The sequence below is a fragment of the Sceloporus occidentalis genome, unplaced genomic scaffold (assembly GCF_023333645.1).
Source record: "Sceloporus occidentalis isolate IW3139 unplaced genomic scaffold, rSceOcc1.0.p SCAF_12, whole genome shotgun sequence".
Taxonomy (NCBI): domain Eukaryota; kingdom Metazoa; phylum Chordata; class Lepidosauria; order Squamata; family Phrynosomatidae; genus Sceloporus; species Sceloporus occidentalis.
Genome location: NW_028316992.1, coordinates 15146249 through 15161827, shown reverse-complemented (window position 1 = coordinate 15161827; position 15579 = coordinate 15146249). Strand labels below are relative to the sequence as shown.

The 15579-nt window shown below is 38.8% G+C and overlaps 1 protein-coding gene across 3 annotated transcripts in view; it reads right to left on the bottom strand.

Moving 5' to 3' along the window:
- Window positions 1–497: 497 nt before the first annotated feature.
- The window catches only part of PIKFYVE (phosphoinositide kinase, FYVE-type zinc finger containing), a 111225-nt gene continuing 96143 nt past the window's right edge, over window positions 498–15579 (bottom strand). For all 3 annotated transcript variants that reach the window (XM_089478074.1, XM_089478072.1, XM_089478073.1), the window contains 6 exons: window positions 13265–13441; window positions 12230–12333; window positions 11145–11273; window positions 8032–8293; window positions 6114–6188; window positions 498–5279 (listed from right to left, as the gene is read on the bottom strand). In XM_089478074.1, the coding sequence (XP_089334200.1) occupies window positions 5164–5279; window positions 6114–6188; window positions 8032–8293; window positions 11145–11273; window positions 12230–12333; window positions 13265–13441 (863 nt within the window). In that variant the 3' untranslated portion in view covers window positions 498–5163. The remainder of the gene's footprint in view (window positions 5280–6113; window positions 6189–8031; window positions 8294–11144; window positions 11274–12229; window positions 12334–13264; window positions 13442–15579) is intronic.

The following is a 15579-nucleotide window of genomic DNA, read 5'->3' as shown; positions in this document are numbered from 1 at the left end:
AAGAAATGAGTGTTCTCATATGGTGTCTGTATTTGATGTGCAGCTTGCGCCACTGACATGGACACTGACTTGGGACATCCTCTGATGTCGAATTATTGGCTCGCTGGTTAAGCCTCCCTGTTGTTTGGATTTCTGACAAAGATGATGCCTTGCATCAGCAGATTCTGTGACCTTTTCAGTTTTGAGAACTTTTAATTTTTTGTTATCTTAGGCTTTGACTTTTCTGCTCCTTTTGTTCCAACTTAATTAACTCCTTTTTAAATGAGGATGGCAAAGGAAGAAAGATACCTGAAATCAATGTCTGCGGCAGTAACATCTGAAACCTACCAATGGGGTGGTCAATCCCATCCCTTGCCCTTTTGTCCTAAGACTGTGGCTTCCAGGAACTCAGTGGATTAAAGACAACCTTTTCCAGTGCTACCCCTGGAATTTTCAGGGAACATAAAGGAATGGAAGTAAAAGTTCAATGCTCAGTACGTACACTTCAATTGCTTTATTTTCTATCTATATACAATTTAGTAAACAGAACAGCCAGTGCAATTAAATAGTTTAGCACATCATAAAAATACATCAGAACCAACATACACTAGAAATATATACACTATCATACATTAAATTGGTGTTCTGAACATGGTTTATGAGGGTTGACTCGTCTTTCCCATTTTTTGGTACCTGACTGGCCACAAGACCAGATTCTGTCAGGAAATGTAGACGTATCATGTAACTATGCCTGCAGGCATACAAAAGCCCACCAGCCTTCAGCAACATGGAAATAGTCATGTTGGGAGGTGGGGAGCACTGGACTGTTTACAAGGTGAGTTTTGTGGAGGATTTTGGTCGTTGTGTAGGTTGGATGTGAATTCCAATCTGTGCAACAACCATAGAAGTGAGTTGTGATGGTATACATCCCATTTACATTATTCTAATTCACAAATAGGATGCCAGCCTTTATATCAAGAGCAATGTCACTCATGTAGTAGCAACATGGGCTCTCATTTAAGAGCTATGCTATGAAGACCAAGACCACAAAAGAGCCAAAAAACCCACCCTCCAATAGTTTCACATGTCCTTTCCTTTAGTTCTAACAGAAAAACAATGAAGCCTGATTGTTCCACAGTTTATTTACTCTATATATACAAAGATGTAGACTTCACACCACAAAATAGAAGACACTATACTGCTCTGACCAGAACTTCAATACTGTATGGAGTATGTGCTTCTAGAATATTGTGTTCTACTGAAAGGGGTTTGGAACTTCATTACAACCCATCAGCCTTTGCATGTCAGGCATAAATTGTTTCAGATACACAACAATTTGGTGAATGATACTTATTGCTTTTTTGAAGCCACTACTGGAGAACTTGAAATGAAAGGGACGATGTTAAGCACTAAGCCACTGAGAAGTGAAAAACTGTGCAAAACTTGCCAGCTCTGGCACATTACTTTCTTACAACAAAATGCTGGACACTCGGCATTATTTTTAGGGGGAAGGTGCAGCAGGTGAGAATACCTTGTTTAGTGGACAAAGCAGAAATAGCCCCTTGTTCACCCTGAACAATTTTTCAATGCCCATCGACCTCTAGTCTTAAAGATATACAGATAGTTAATAAAAAATTCTTTCTGGGTGGGTGGGAGAAATCTAGGATCGTTTTTGATTGTGAAGCTCATGCCAAAGGAACATCCATCAGCCTCCTCTGCCTGGCTTTGATTATGGATATACACACAAATAGAATGAACAGTACTACTTTTAACCAGCAATGAGGAGTTGCAGCCTTTTTGGAATGCAATGTGCAAAGAAATTCCCTGCAAGTAGAAAACCAGATCATGAACAGGGATTATACAGGACTTCACTGTGTGTGTGTGTGTGTGTGTGTGTGTGTGTGTGTGTGTGTGTGTGTGTATCAACCTCAGGGAAACAGTGTAAAGTGATAAGCCATAGTCTGAAATTGTACAACTCATTACAGGATTCTAGCATATTTTGTTTCCTGTGTATTCCAGACCTTTTTACCTCTGTATCCTGCACTTCATATGCAGCTTGAAGTCTTATCTACCTCTGAAGCTACATGCAAGTGTAACATATGAGTTGATTAGTTGCCGACTTAGAGAAAGCCTTTGAAACAACTGCACAGCTTTCTCCAGAACTACACTCTTCTCTCAGATCGAGCTGCTTGTACTGCTACTATGTAGACACAAAAAGAGCTCATGAAAACACAGTAATGGTTTCAACCCGTACTTCACCAATGTGGCGTCCCTCCAGATTTTTGCAATACCAACCCCTTATCGTTGGGGGTGGTAGCTATGGTGATGAGAAATGGGATTTCAGGAAAAGACAATGACTTCTGCAACTTTAAAATGAATTTCTGCTTCCATATCCCTGCCTTTTCCATCAGAGGCAGCTGCTGTTACCCTCTTGCCCTAACATTACCCGCTGTTTGGTTCTTCAGGACAACAAATTAAGCTGCTAAAAGATATATATTTAGCTTTGTTACTGTTAACATACTGCTTAAGCTAAAATCTACTGCTGGGGACCATGTTGAGACTAGACATAAAGAAACTAATCTCATGACACACTCATGGCGATGGCTTATATTTGAAAGTTCAGGTAAAACCCAGAACAAATTCACCACCCCACGGACATTTTCAGTATTTTGTTCCAGCCTAGTTCTGATACCAGCAATGAGCCAGACTAGAGGAAAAAATGCTTGAAGTAACTCAGCACAGCAAGATAAAGGAAGAGAGAGGCAGGGATTGACACTTCAATCACCCCAACATACCATGCTCTGTATAACATAGAAAAAGATACTACAGACATACTATGGAACTTGCAAAGCCAATGAAATTGACATGATATCTACAGTACCTTTGGATGTTGTGAACAAACTCGGCTGTAAGCATCTGGCTAATAAAGCACACAGTTGAATAAGACAGGGCTTATCCTTCCAAGATAAAGATAAGTGGGGATCTGAACTTTTCCACTGGCTGACTGCTTATCATTTGAAAAAGATCTGCAATTTATTCCCTTGCCCATTCTGCATAACCTGTTCTCAGGCCAGTTAAAGAAGAAAAGGCTTTAAGAAGCAGTCCTAGGAAAACCACTTCATATTGTACCTTGTTCTTTTAATTTTATGCAGCAAAACTCATTAAACCATAGGCTTCTATAAATAATTATATTTTGTATACACATGTAAACTGGGGATTAGCAGATCGAAATAAAAGGCATATAAATGGACCAAAGCTCAGTTACCCATTTATTGAAACTGGCTATCTGGTTTATCTCATATAACCTTTACAGACTTGAAGAAACTAAAATATGATGAGTGAAAAGCAAATTAAGAATTGAACATAACCATGAAAAAAGGGGCCAGTATGTACCTGAATATGACTAGTCCATGCATGCTTTACCAAAACTGAATCTGGAATGGATGTAAAGCTCTCACTATCTCATTTCCACAGTATACTTCATCTGGTTTAAGGCTGTTTCTTTGCTTTCAAGCACAGAACTTCACCAATGTTACATGTTACAGATGTCACATTTATAATGGGAAACTTCTGCAGAAAGGAAGACAGCAGCACAAGGGTGCTGATTGTTGCTAATTGCTTCCTATAGACTTTCCAGTCTGAATGAAATGGTTCTTGCCTTTCCCCCAAGCCATGAAAAATGGTTCACAATATAGTTTTAGGGCTGCCCTGCAGCAGGGAGAAGACCAAACATACAGAAAAACAAATCTCAATTATAGTACATTATTTTGTGTCTACACACTAACTAATATTCAAAATAATCATTAAGGAATGAAGACAATCTTACTCTTGTCTTATCTAGAAGCACACTTTTTTTACTGGCCTTTATTATGTACAAAGTAAACATTTCATATTTACAATCCATATATATTATATATATATTTAAAAGTGCTTTTTCTCAGGTTGTGAAGATGCCCAAATCTCCACTTACCTGGTCTAGTATGCCCAATACAACATTGTAGTTTGATTCAGAGCACCTACAACTGCAACCAAGTTTCAAAGTGCACTGGAACTATTGTTTGAGCATCTTAATTTGTTAACACAACCAAAGGGAATTCATTATAGACACTTGAATGCTACATTCCTCAAAATGGTGCTGAAATTAAAAGAAACCAGGACAATCTCCATTGCAGGATACTTCTTTAAGGCAGCTAGTTGTTATTCCATGGGGAGCAGGCAGAATACTAACTGAAACACCCATCACTTCTCTTGTAATGTGCGAATGGGGAGGAGGAAGGCAGTGTAGCTACATATACACATACATACATACATACATACATACATATGGTTTTGATCAAGGCTGAGACCCTTTAGTAGCTACACAAGAATCTTCCTTTTGATAAAATCTGGTTTGTGGGTACATTTGCAATAGGATGGCTGTATTTCTTGGTCCACTGGTGAAATCAAGGCTGGGGTAAACATGGAAAAGCTACCTTCAGTTAAAAAAATACTAATAAAAAATCTGACAACATGTAAATTTTATACCACTGAAACCAGGGCTCCAGATGACAAAGTTGTACATTGCTAAATGGATAAAATCACCAAATACTGCTCAGGGAAATATATCAGTGCATAACAGATCAAATTTCACACCAGAATGCTTACAGAATCCATTCTTAGCACAGCAGTGGCAGGGTTAACAGGTTCACTTGCTCCTCATGATGAACCTGCTTCTTCTAAGGATTGCAAAGCTCACTCAATAGATCACTAGGCTGGTGTGTTGCCAATGTTATTTCATATTAAAACAGTTTATACCATGTACAAGACCAAGAAGGCCTTTTCTGTTCAGGACATCACAAGGAGGATTCAGTGGTCCCGTATGATTCACAGTAACCTGTGGAAGATATTGCCTTGGTGCAAGGCTTATGTATTTGATGGTGCCGTTTCTATCCTTCTGAAGGTACAGTCCACTTCTGATTGTGAAGGAATTATCTTCTCCAGCTTCTTTCCATTAAATCCTCTGACATGATAACTTAAAGTGCAAAGTTCTACTTCAGATAATTTGAGAAGTCAATGGCTGAAGATATTTTCACAGGTGCAGAAGAGATTTAGATGGAGATGGTTGAGTGGAAGGAGAACACTCCTTTTGTGTTCTTTCTGAATCTGAAGAAGTCATCCAGCCCATCACCTAAGAACTGCTTTACCTTAGCAATTCACACCCAACCCAGTCCAGTGGTCCGGGACCATCAAAAAATATTTGTCCATTGCTTCACAAAACCTGGTACGGTACAATTCAGGAGATACTACAGTTGGCATTTTACCTAGTGGTTTAAAGAAAACAAAGAAGAAAGATGTCTTAGGTACAACAGTAATAAATAAGCCTATGCCAAGAGAAGAAGGTCACATGTCAGATGGATGGATTCAATTAGGGAGGACACAGGACTTAGTTGGCAGGACCTAAGCAAAGCAGTGGACAATACGGGATCTTGGAGATGTCTCATCCACAGAGTTGTCATGAGTCAGGATTGAGTCAAGGGCAGTTAACAACAACAACCACAACAACACTAATATTATACAAAAACAGAAGGGATTATGCTCTGAAGACCTATTAAATCCTCCTAGAGGATTATTTCCTAATGTTTACAGAAGGAATTCTAACATACTATCACAAATTATACAATGAGATGAGAACTGAGGCCGAGCTGAATGAAGTCTTCTATTTCATATTTAGCTTGAGATACAAGCTCTTTAAGCTCTACATGCAATTCTCATATGAATACAGTGCGCCCGAGCCATATCCTGGAGCAGTATACGCGGCTTTCAGATTACACTGAAGCTGCGCGGAAATGGAATGTTGAACCCAAGCCCCATTATATTCAATGGGGCTTGAACATAGGTGTTTTTTGCCTTATGCGGGGGGGGGGGGATGATCTGGAACAGATCCCCCATGTAAGGCAAGTGTCCACTATATGTTATCCTGAAGAATCAATACTTTGAAAAAGATATCCAGTATTTAGTATTCAAATATTATGTTTATGTATTTTTATGCACAGGAGAATTAGGAGGTGACAGTGAATGTATGAAGCAGAAAAGAACCTAAGGAAGTAAAGCAGTATCAACTAGAGTACCAACTGAAAACCGAAAAGATGTCTTACCTTGCCCTCCTAAGATACCTGTAGACTTCACCACCATTTCAAGTTTTTTGTCCCAAGTAAATGTACGAATGTAATCTGCAATTAAAATTAATAAATACCATGGATTAACTACAGCACTAAATTGCAAGACCAGTCTCTGATGCTCTAAAGAATATGTGTCATAAAAATGTTAATAACCTCAAATTCAAAAAGACAGAATAACCATCCCATATTTTTGTAATGGTGTACAATCCCATTTTGTATTGTTAAATTGCTTTTATCTTGTATTTATAACCTTAATTTTAAAAATTTATTAATAGTAAATAAGGGGCTTGACAGACGGGTGGCTAAACGCCGCCCCTTTTAGCCCCGGATTGTTGCCGCGACATTGATCTGCTCCCTCTCGGAAGCAAAAAAAAACTGCTGTAAGCAGCTTTTTGAAAAAGGCGCCACAGTGGCGCTTGCGCACCATAATGATGCCCCTTCTGGCCAGCGCCATTTGGGTGCTGCATCGCCTGTGCGTCATACTGGCACGCCTCGTGTGGACGGACGCACACCATAATGGCGCACGGGCGGCGGAAGTGTAAATGCTGAGCCCTAGCACGCAGTCAAGCCAGCACAAAGTCTGTACTGGCCCTAAGTAAATAGGAGCCCGCATGACATAGTGGTTTGAGTTTTGAATTGTGACTTCTGAGATCAGGGTTCGAATCTCCACTCAGCCATGGAAATCCAGTGGGTGACCTTGGGCAAGTCACACACTCCAAGCCTCAGAAAACTCCAGGATAAGGTCACCTGAGGATGACCATAACTAAGAAACTACTTGAAGGCACACAACAATAAAGTTGTCTACCATTTTTCCTGTCTATGCCAGCACCTTTGTACTTACTGTGTTTTGGCACAATGAGAAGTAATAGATTTCAACAGATTTCTAGTAGAGAACCAAAATGACTTTTACAGCGTAGTTACAAAAATCACTGATAACAACTTGATGGAGCACACAACTCTTTAAAAGAACAGTTCACAATAGTATCTTAAAATGAGATGTTCAGACAAATTATTGTTCTCAGTGCATTGTTCTGAATTTCATTCAGAGAAGGCAGACTTCACCAGCAGGTGTAACAAAACACAGGAATACCTCAGTTAACAAAGCACATGACAAGCTCCCTTTTACAAAGTTTTTATGTCCACCTAGCCCCACTTTTCCACTCACTGTCTGTTGTTTGTTTGTTTTTAGCAATGTTGGCATTGGGATATTGGTACAAAAGGACTAGAGAAATAAGCACTTTTAGCGTTGGGTTACAGCGGCGTCTCTACAGTCAACAATGCAATAAAGCTTGAACTAGGAAACTACTGTAGCTGTGTGTGCCTGCCTACAGGCAAGATAAAGAGCAGGTTGCTTCCACAATCCCTTACTCAATATTCATTAACAGCAAAGCACACACACACAATATTTTTAAATTGATCTCTTTCAGTAGATTTTTGGAATTTAAATTTTAAGTGTAAGTTTAAATGATTTTAATGTTGTGAATAGCTTAATTCCATTTTAATGTTCACTTTGTGTATTTCTTTAACTGTATTGTTCTTTTTTATACTGCAAGCTGCCTTCTGGTATGGCCAACTACAAGGGTGTTAAGAAGACAACTGGTCCCTGCAGCAGCAGGCCATGCCCAATACAGCAAGCCATACTTTAGCATTAGCAGAAAACATGATAATCAAGCAGATAACCTCTCCCTCCGTCCAACTTTCCCAGCATCAGCTTACAATGCTTGCACAGAGATAGCCAAGCAGTGTTTGGGGACTGATCCAAGCAGTAAGTCAGCTGAGCAGAGCAGTTTCCACATAGTGGCAGTCCTCAGCAAGTTCCATGTGGCAGCGACTAAATCTGACCCCAAAAAGCAAAAGCCACCCTCTGAGTTGTTTCAAGTCATTGGTTACATACCAATAATCCCAACCACGAGTTCATCAGTTGTATCATCCCGGCCCACCAATAGTGAATAGTCAATGATAAGATGACTGGAAAGGAAATAGGAGTCGCTGTGGATGGAAGCCTTCAGCACAGCCTTGGAATGAGAACGGATGTACAAAGGATTGTCCCGCACCAACTTCAAGAGGTTTTCATCCAGAAGGACTACGTCACAGCTCTCCTTCCCTGTGTCGGTTTTTACATTTCTGTTCCGCAAGGAGCCTTTCAAGTCAAAAACCTAGGAGCAAAAAAAGCAAGTTTCAAGAAGGGAAGGAGGAGTGGAGACTGCTATGGTCGCCTTAGTCGATGATCTCTGTCTGGGCATCGACAGGGGAAGTGTGACCCTGTTGGTGCTTTTGGACATCTCCAGTGGCTCCATTCCTATCTCTCGGGCAGATTCCAGATGGTGATGCTGGGAGACAGTTACGCCTCTCCCTACACAATCTGCCCCGCACTCTCAGAATACTGGGAAGAACTTGTTAGAACAACAAATGACCAGACTTGTATCAACTTCCCAAAGAGCTTTTACTGCAGCCGCTCCAAAATTGTGGAATGGTCTTCAGGAAGAGATCCATCTCATTACCTTCTTGGAGAGATCTAAGAAGGCGATTAAGACAGATCTCTTTCGGCGAGCTTATCCACCTGACCTTCTATAAAAGATATAGTTTCCCCTTCTTTGACTATTGGATAAATTTATTGTTGTTATTATTTTATGATAGAATTAGTTTTTAATTGAAGTACTATTGCTATTGTGTTCTATTGATGTGTTTATAGGTATTTTATTGGATTGTAATCCCGCCTCGATCCACCTGAGAGAGGTGGGAAATATAAATAAATTATTAATTATTATTAATTATTATTAATTTCTTCAAAATCCTGGAACAATAACTATTTATTAAGAAAATTCCTGCAGCTGTTCCCAATTTAAATCTGAAATATGCATTACACATATACTTTATATATTAAAAATTGTTTTTCAAAAGTTCTATTATTAATAATAATTTTGCTGCTTGCGTCCCAGATCTTTTGTTGTTATCAATATTAGCAGAGGCTAGATGACCATCTATTGGGGATGCTTTGATTGGATTTCCTGCATGGCAGGGGGTTGGACTGGATGGCCCGTGCGGTCTCTTCCAACTCTATGATTCTATGATTCTATGATTACAGCTGGAGTGTAGCTATGAGGGAAGTTGTCCCAACAAGTGAGAATCCTGCCCCCCATAAAATTTTCCTTTACTCCCAAATTTATAGTATGGAAGTAAACTTTAACATTCAGTTTACAATTCAGAAACACAGTTTAGCAACCAAAGGAGCAGGCAAAGTGACCAGGGGAGTGTGAACACAGCAAACAGAAGAGTCTTAGGTATGAATGATTTTCAATGTCTCACTTTCTGCAGTGCTAGAAAGTTGGGAACTCAAGAAAAATTTAATGGAAAAGATTTATTGGGTGGGAGGGCAGTGCCTTGATTTTGCAATCCCCACCCTGATAGCCACACCTCTGGTTACCGAAAATCTTTAAACTAAAACTTTAGATTGGACTCTCCCTCCATCCTACAGAGACTGGTTAAGTGAGCTGCAGACTGGGATCAGATCAGGCCAACTTTACACTTCACTTTAGCCACAAATGCATTTGGATGGCTTTCAAGTCACACCTGCAGCCTTTGCTGTTTCACCTACAATATGATAAAGGTAAGAGGATGATTTCACATGCTTATTCGAAACCTAGATATCCTCCTCCAAAATATATACCAAGAATTCTGAATTTGTTTTATGTTTACATAGCACTCGCTCTTACAATCCTCTACTCTTCCTGTGGAAAGAAGATGAGATAATACTGTTGTATTAATTTTAAAACAAAAGGAGATAAGGAAATGTTAATGTTGCTAATTGTTACTAAAACTCTAAATAAATGCTGTTTCGTTAAGGAAAAGAAAGACAGCTTTCTATGTTTGTTCAGAAACACATGATTTCCATTACAAACTAACAGTATAGTTCAAACATATCATTGAAAAAGTTGCAGTGACCTAATTCTGCAGGCATGTCCTCCAAATAAAAATGTACTTTTTAAAACAATTTCACAAGCTAGTATTGGAAGTGTGGGGATGTATTACACATAAACCTTTTAAACACTGAGGCAGGTGGTACACACATTATGCCAAAACATGAGCCAATGAATATGTAAAAGAAGGGGCATCTGGTCAGAATAAAATTCAATATGCGTATTTGTATTTAAGACTGTTTTACTCAAAAATTACAGTCACTTTCAAAATTCATTTTAAACAATATTTAATACATAAAGTCTAATTGTTTTTTAAAATAAATTAGGCAGTTCCAAAAAATGCAAGCTACCACAAAATAAACGTTAAAGACATGCATTCCAAGTTTAAACATCCAACTACAACTAGAAACAGATTTGTCTTGTTTGTTTCAGTGTCCCCTAGGTAAAATCAAAAGGGGACATGGATACTCTTCTGAGTTCCTAGCTGTAGCCACTTTCATGAAAGGACAGCTTAGTTAGGCACATAAGTCACGGTTGGAGAACCTCAAGATACAGGACCTGATCTAAGCCTTGATGGGCCTCAATCTACTCTGGAGGGTTTACATCCCCTTACCAATAACACAATTATTTAGTTATTTCCCAATTATATATGTTCTTCCCTACTCTGAAAAATTGAAATGCCTCTACTAAGGCTTAGGTAGCTAAAATATTCTGGTATTTTTGATCCCACCCTTTAGCCATAGGCCCTGCCTTGACTCCAGAGAACTTATCAGAAGGAAAATTTGACCCTTTGCTTTAGGCCTTAGACAGCAGATGCTAAAAGAACTGCTTGTAAAATGTTGTAAGAAATCATTGTAGGCCTCCTGCCTTAGGCGAAGTGAAGGAAATTGTCCCATTGCCAGTGTTATTGAACTGCCTATGCTGTTGCATTCTGCATCACCTTATCTTCTGCCTGGGGCAGCAAAGTATTTTGAGCTAGCCCATCACCTACACAACTTGGAGGTCAAAAGGTTGAGGAAGAGGACGTGGACACGGCTGACCACACAATTCATAAAGGACTAGAATATAACTCTTTGGACCACTCACTCACCTGAGCCATCTTTCTGCCATAGAAAAGGTTTTCCATGACCAACAGATCAAGTTTCTTCTCTGTGTTGTTCTGAGAGTTCTTGTAACCAATCCGATAAACACCAAGAATCTTGGCCAAAGCTGTTGGTTTCTGAAATACAGTTGATAGATAATGATAAGATCACAAAATCTGAAGTAAAGTATCACATTCTCTAAAGTATCCAGGTCAGGTGAAAGGAAGGATCTACAGAAAGATAAGCTTGTCAGATTCAGTAGACAAAAATGCCTTCTTTCTTAAGTATGACTAGCTATATCTATCTATGTATATATGTATTGGGGATGCAATTCTTCACTAATTTTGTTCTCCAAGACAGTAATAAGCAATTTTAGTTATTTTCTCGCACTACAAGGTAGTCTTCACTATTTTAGTTCAGGGCTTATTCTGTGGGGAGAAAAATCGCATGTGAAATATTTGCATAGAAAAAAGCATTTTCAGAATACTTTATCAGTAGAAAATGCTAGTTTCTGAAAATGTCAATTTCTGCATGGAAAACATTGCAATTAGGGACATAGTCTGAGTAAAAACTTGCAAACTATTTGCACAGTATTTCCTATGCATAAAATAATATTTCTGCAAAGAAATGATCTCTGTATAAAAAATGCTGTTTTTCATGAAATAATTTGCATTTTATGCACAGTAAGTCCTGAACTGAGAAAACTCTAATTAGTACAGGATCTTTCTTGTTGGGAGTTTTCCACACTGAAGAAACATAATTTTTAACCATTATTCATATATTTCCAAATATGCTTTCCACTAGAGCCAGTGGTTTGAGTATGGGATTATGACCCTGGAGCACAGGGTTTGAATCCCTGCTCAGTCATGGAAACCCAATGGATAGCCTGGGACAAGTGACACTCTCTCAACCTCAGAGGAAGGCAAAGGCAAGCCTCCGATGAACAAATCTTGCCATGAAGACCACATGATAGGCTTTCTTTAGAGTCACCATAAGTCAGAAACAAGTTGGAGGCAAACAACAACAAAGTATGTACTGCTGCTTAGAACCAGTAGGAGCATGTCATGATAAGATAATATTTCACAAAGCTTACCTTCTGCTGAACTGCATTAGTAATGTATGTAAAGTAGTGTGGTGCAAAGTCTAAAAAAGACTGGACTTCCAGACGAGGCATTTGCTTCAAGATGAAACGGTCATCTAAAAAAGAATGCATGTTTAGTGCACTGCAAAAAGAGGACATAATTTTAAAAGTGAGTAAAGTTGAAGGCTTTCATGGCCAGCATCCACAGTTTTCTGTGAGTTTTCCAGGCTATGTGGCTGTATTCCAGGCACAGTACAAGGTGTTGGTGATAACCTATAAAGCCCTACATGGCTTGGGCCCAGGATACCTGGAGGACCGCCTCTCTCCATACATTCCGCCCCGCACCCTCAGAACATCCAGGCAGCAACTACTGAGGGTTCCAAGGGCTAGACTAGCCTCCACAACGAGGAGGTCATATTCCATCGTTGCCCCGGCCCTCTGGAATACGCTGCCCATAGAGCTCCGCTCGGCCACCTCCCTGGTCCAGTTTAGGAGGGAACTAAAAACCTTCCTATTCCGATCAGCATTCCCTGAATCAAGCGCCAGCTAGTCTTCCCCCCCTTCGACGGCAATGGCAGCTGGCTGATGGGGTTTTAGTTTTGTTTTAATATGGTTGTATAGTATTTTAATATTTATTGTAATTGTATTTGTATTGTTATTAATATGTTGTTCACCGCCCTGATCATTGGAAGGGCGGTATACAAATAAAATCTTTATTATTTATTATCCCTGATGGTTCACCTGCATCTGTGGCTCCACCCTCTGAAGTTGCCAGCCACAAATGCAGGCAAAACATCAAGGATAAATTCTTCCAGAACGCAGCCACATAGCCCTAAAAAGCAAGTGTTTATATAAAAACTACCGAACCTTTCAAACTATGTCCTCTAAAACCGCATAATCAGTGGAAACTATAGTTCTGACCTAACTTTTGAGGTCTAGTCTTTGAATGGATTGCTAGTCCAAGATGCACTCAAATGGCATAACCTATTTGTGTGGAATAAAAAGTGTGAACAGTTATGAAAATGGGAAAATTGAGACATCAATTACCTTCGGTAACATAAAACGCAGCTCCTGATTTCCCTCCTCGTGCCTGCCAAGGCAGTGAGTGAGAGAGAGAACGGATAAAATCTTCTTCACTGCTTCCAAGTATCACTTCACGCATTTTATGGAACTCTCCTGCATAGTAAATCCGGCAGTAGAACTTGGCATTCGCATCAGAAAATTCTGTGGAACATTGGGTGGTGGTGGAGTTATTACCAATAATTTTAACATGGTAAATATAACTCAGACAAACTATTGGTCTTTCTTGTCCAGTACTGGCTGCTCTAAACTAATTGTCAAGGACTCTTCAGTGCTTCAAGTTAAACCCTTTCCAAAACCATCCTCAAGATGTTAGGAATTGAACCTGGAAGTGTCAGCATGCAAACCATGGGCCCCACCAGCAAATAGCCACCTTCTGCAACAAAGTCCTCAGGGAGAGGGGGGGGGCAGACCTCAAAGGTGATATAATTGCTTTTAGTAGTGAAACAAATATTTACAGCTGAGTACTACAGCGAAAGATAATGAGGCATTAGCTATTAATACGATTGAAATGTGCACGTTGGTACACACGAGAAATGTAAAGTAAGTTGAAACATAGTTAGGCATTTCTATTTATAAGGCCCAGTGCAAATGGCACAAACTGGCTGATCAATATTTACACAGAATTTTTCATTTCCCTCATTTTATTTATCTCTGCTCCTTCTGACCTTCAAGGGTGGATTCTGAAAATACAAATAATCATTCCAGCATGTATGTAGTACTTTTGAGCACTAACAGCATGTCACACATTATCTCAATAAACAACCATGTAGATCACATATGGCAGTCCCTCTGCTGCAGAGTGAGGCAGGGACTGATTCTGGGGAAGGGTGGCTTATTTAGGGCAGCTCCTGAGTATGAAGCTGTAAATGAGGTAATACTTTAACAGAGGACTCCCCAGTTCACAGTCTTAAAATACAACTTTAGCAGACTTTATTACTAAGTTCTAATCTGGTATGATATGACAGACAGGACAAGCATCATCACCCCACTGCTACAAAATGCAAAAAGATACCAGATGGTTCCATTGGCTAAAATGAATAAAAAAGGGAAGGGTAATTGCTGGAAATGTAATAAAAGGATTGGTTCATTATATCACATGTGGTGGACCTGTACCAAAGTAAATAAATATTGGAAGGCAGTACATAATTCAATACAGAAAATTCTCGGTATACAAATTCAATTTAAACCAGAACTATTTTTACTAAGTATTTTGGAAAGTAAAGAAGAAAGGAAACATTTGAAGATCTTATTGTATCTGATAGCTGCTGCAAGAATCGTATACGCAAAAATGTGGAAAAATAAAGAAACCCCCTCAATAGATGATTGGCTGAAAAAATCTACAGAAATGATGGAATTGGATAGGTTAACAAACATTATAAGAGGAAACGAAGCTGAAAAAATAAACAATGATTGGAATAATTTTAAAATCTTTTGTGAAAAATATTGGTCATAAGTGCAGACATCTTAATGAAGTAAAGAGTTATAAAATATAAAGAAATTAAGAACTGAAAATGAGAATACAAAAGGTATAGCAACTCTTATAAATTAGAAATGATGGGGGGGAATATATAATATAATATAATATAATATATATATATACACACACACACACACACACACACACACACACACACACTATTATCTTTTTTCATTTTTAATACTCTCTTAAAGAATATCCTCCTCTGAGGGTCCTACTGATTTACGGCCGGTACATTAGATATTATACCTATTATTTTACACCCCAACTAATATAAGTTCACATATTGATCAAGTCAGATCAACCAAAACGAACAATAGAAGAAACTAAGCATTGGTCCATAGTGAATAACTACAAAGATAACCTGTATTTAAACTGAAACACAGGTCAGGTAATGTGAAGAAGCAGACGAAGAGACTGCTATAGGTAAAGAAATTCTCTGGAGAAAAAGCTCAAATGACTGTCAAGCGAAAATACTATAGATGGGATAGGGGGAAGGAGGGGTTTCTCTTTTTATTAAATATTATACTTTTGTTGTCTGGGATTATTACACTCTTTTTGTTTTTGTTTTTTGTTTTTTTTTCTGTATATAACATGATATATAAGATTGGTGATGATAAATAATGACAAATAGCTTGTTTGTAATTTTCAATCTACATTCAATAAAAATAATTAAAAAAAAAAAAGGTTCCAGTTGATTCAAAGAAGCAGATCAAGTCTTAAGCAAAGTCTGTTACTAAAGTTTGTTCATAATAAGCCTGACTGTTCTGACTCCTGGAAGTCATGGGAGTAAACAGCACTA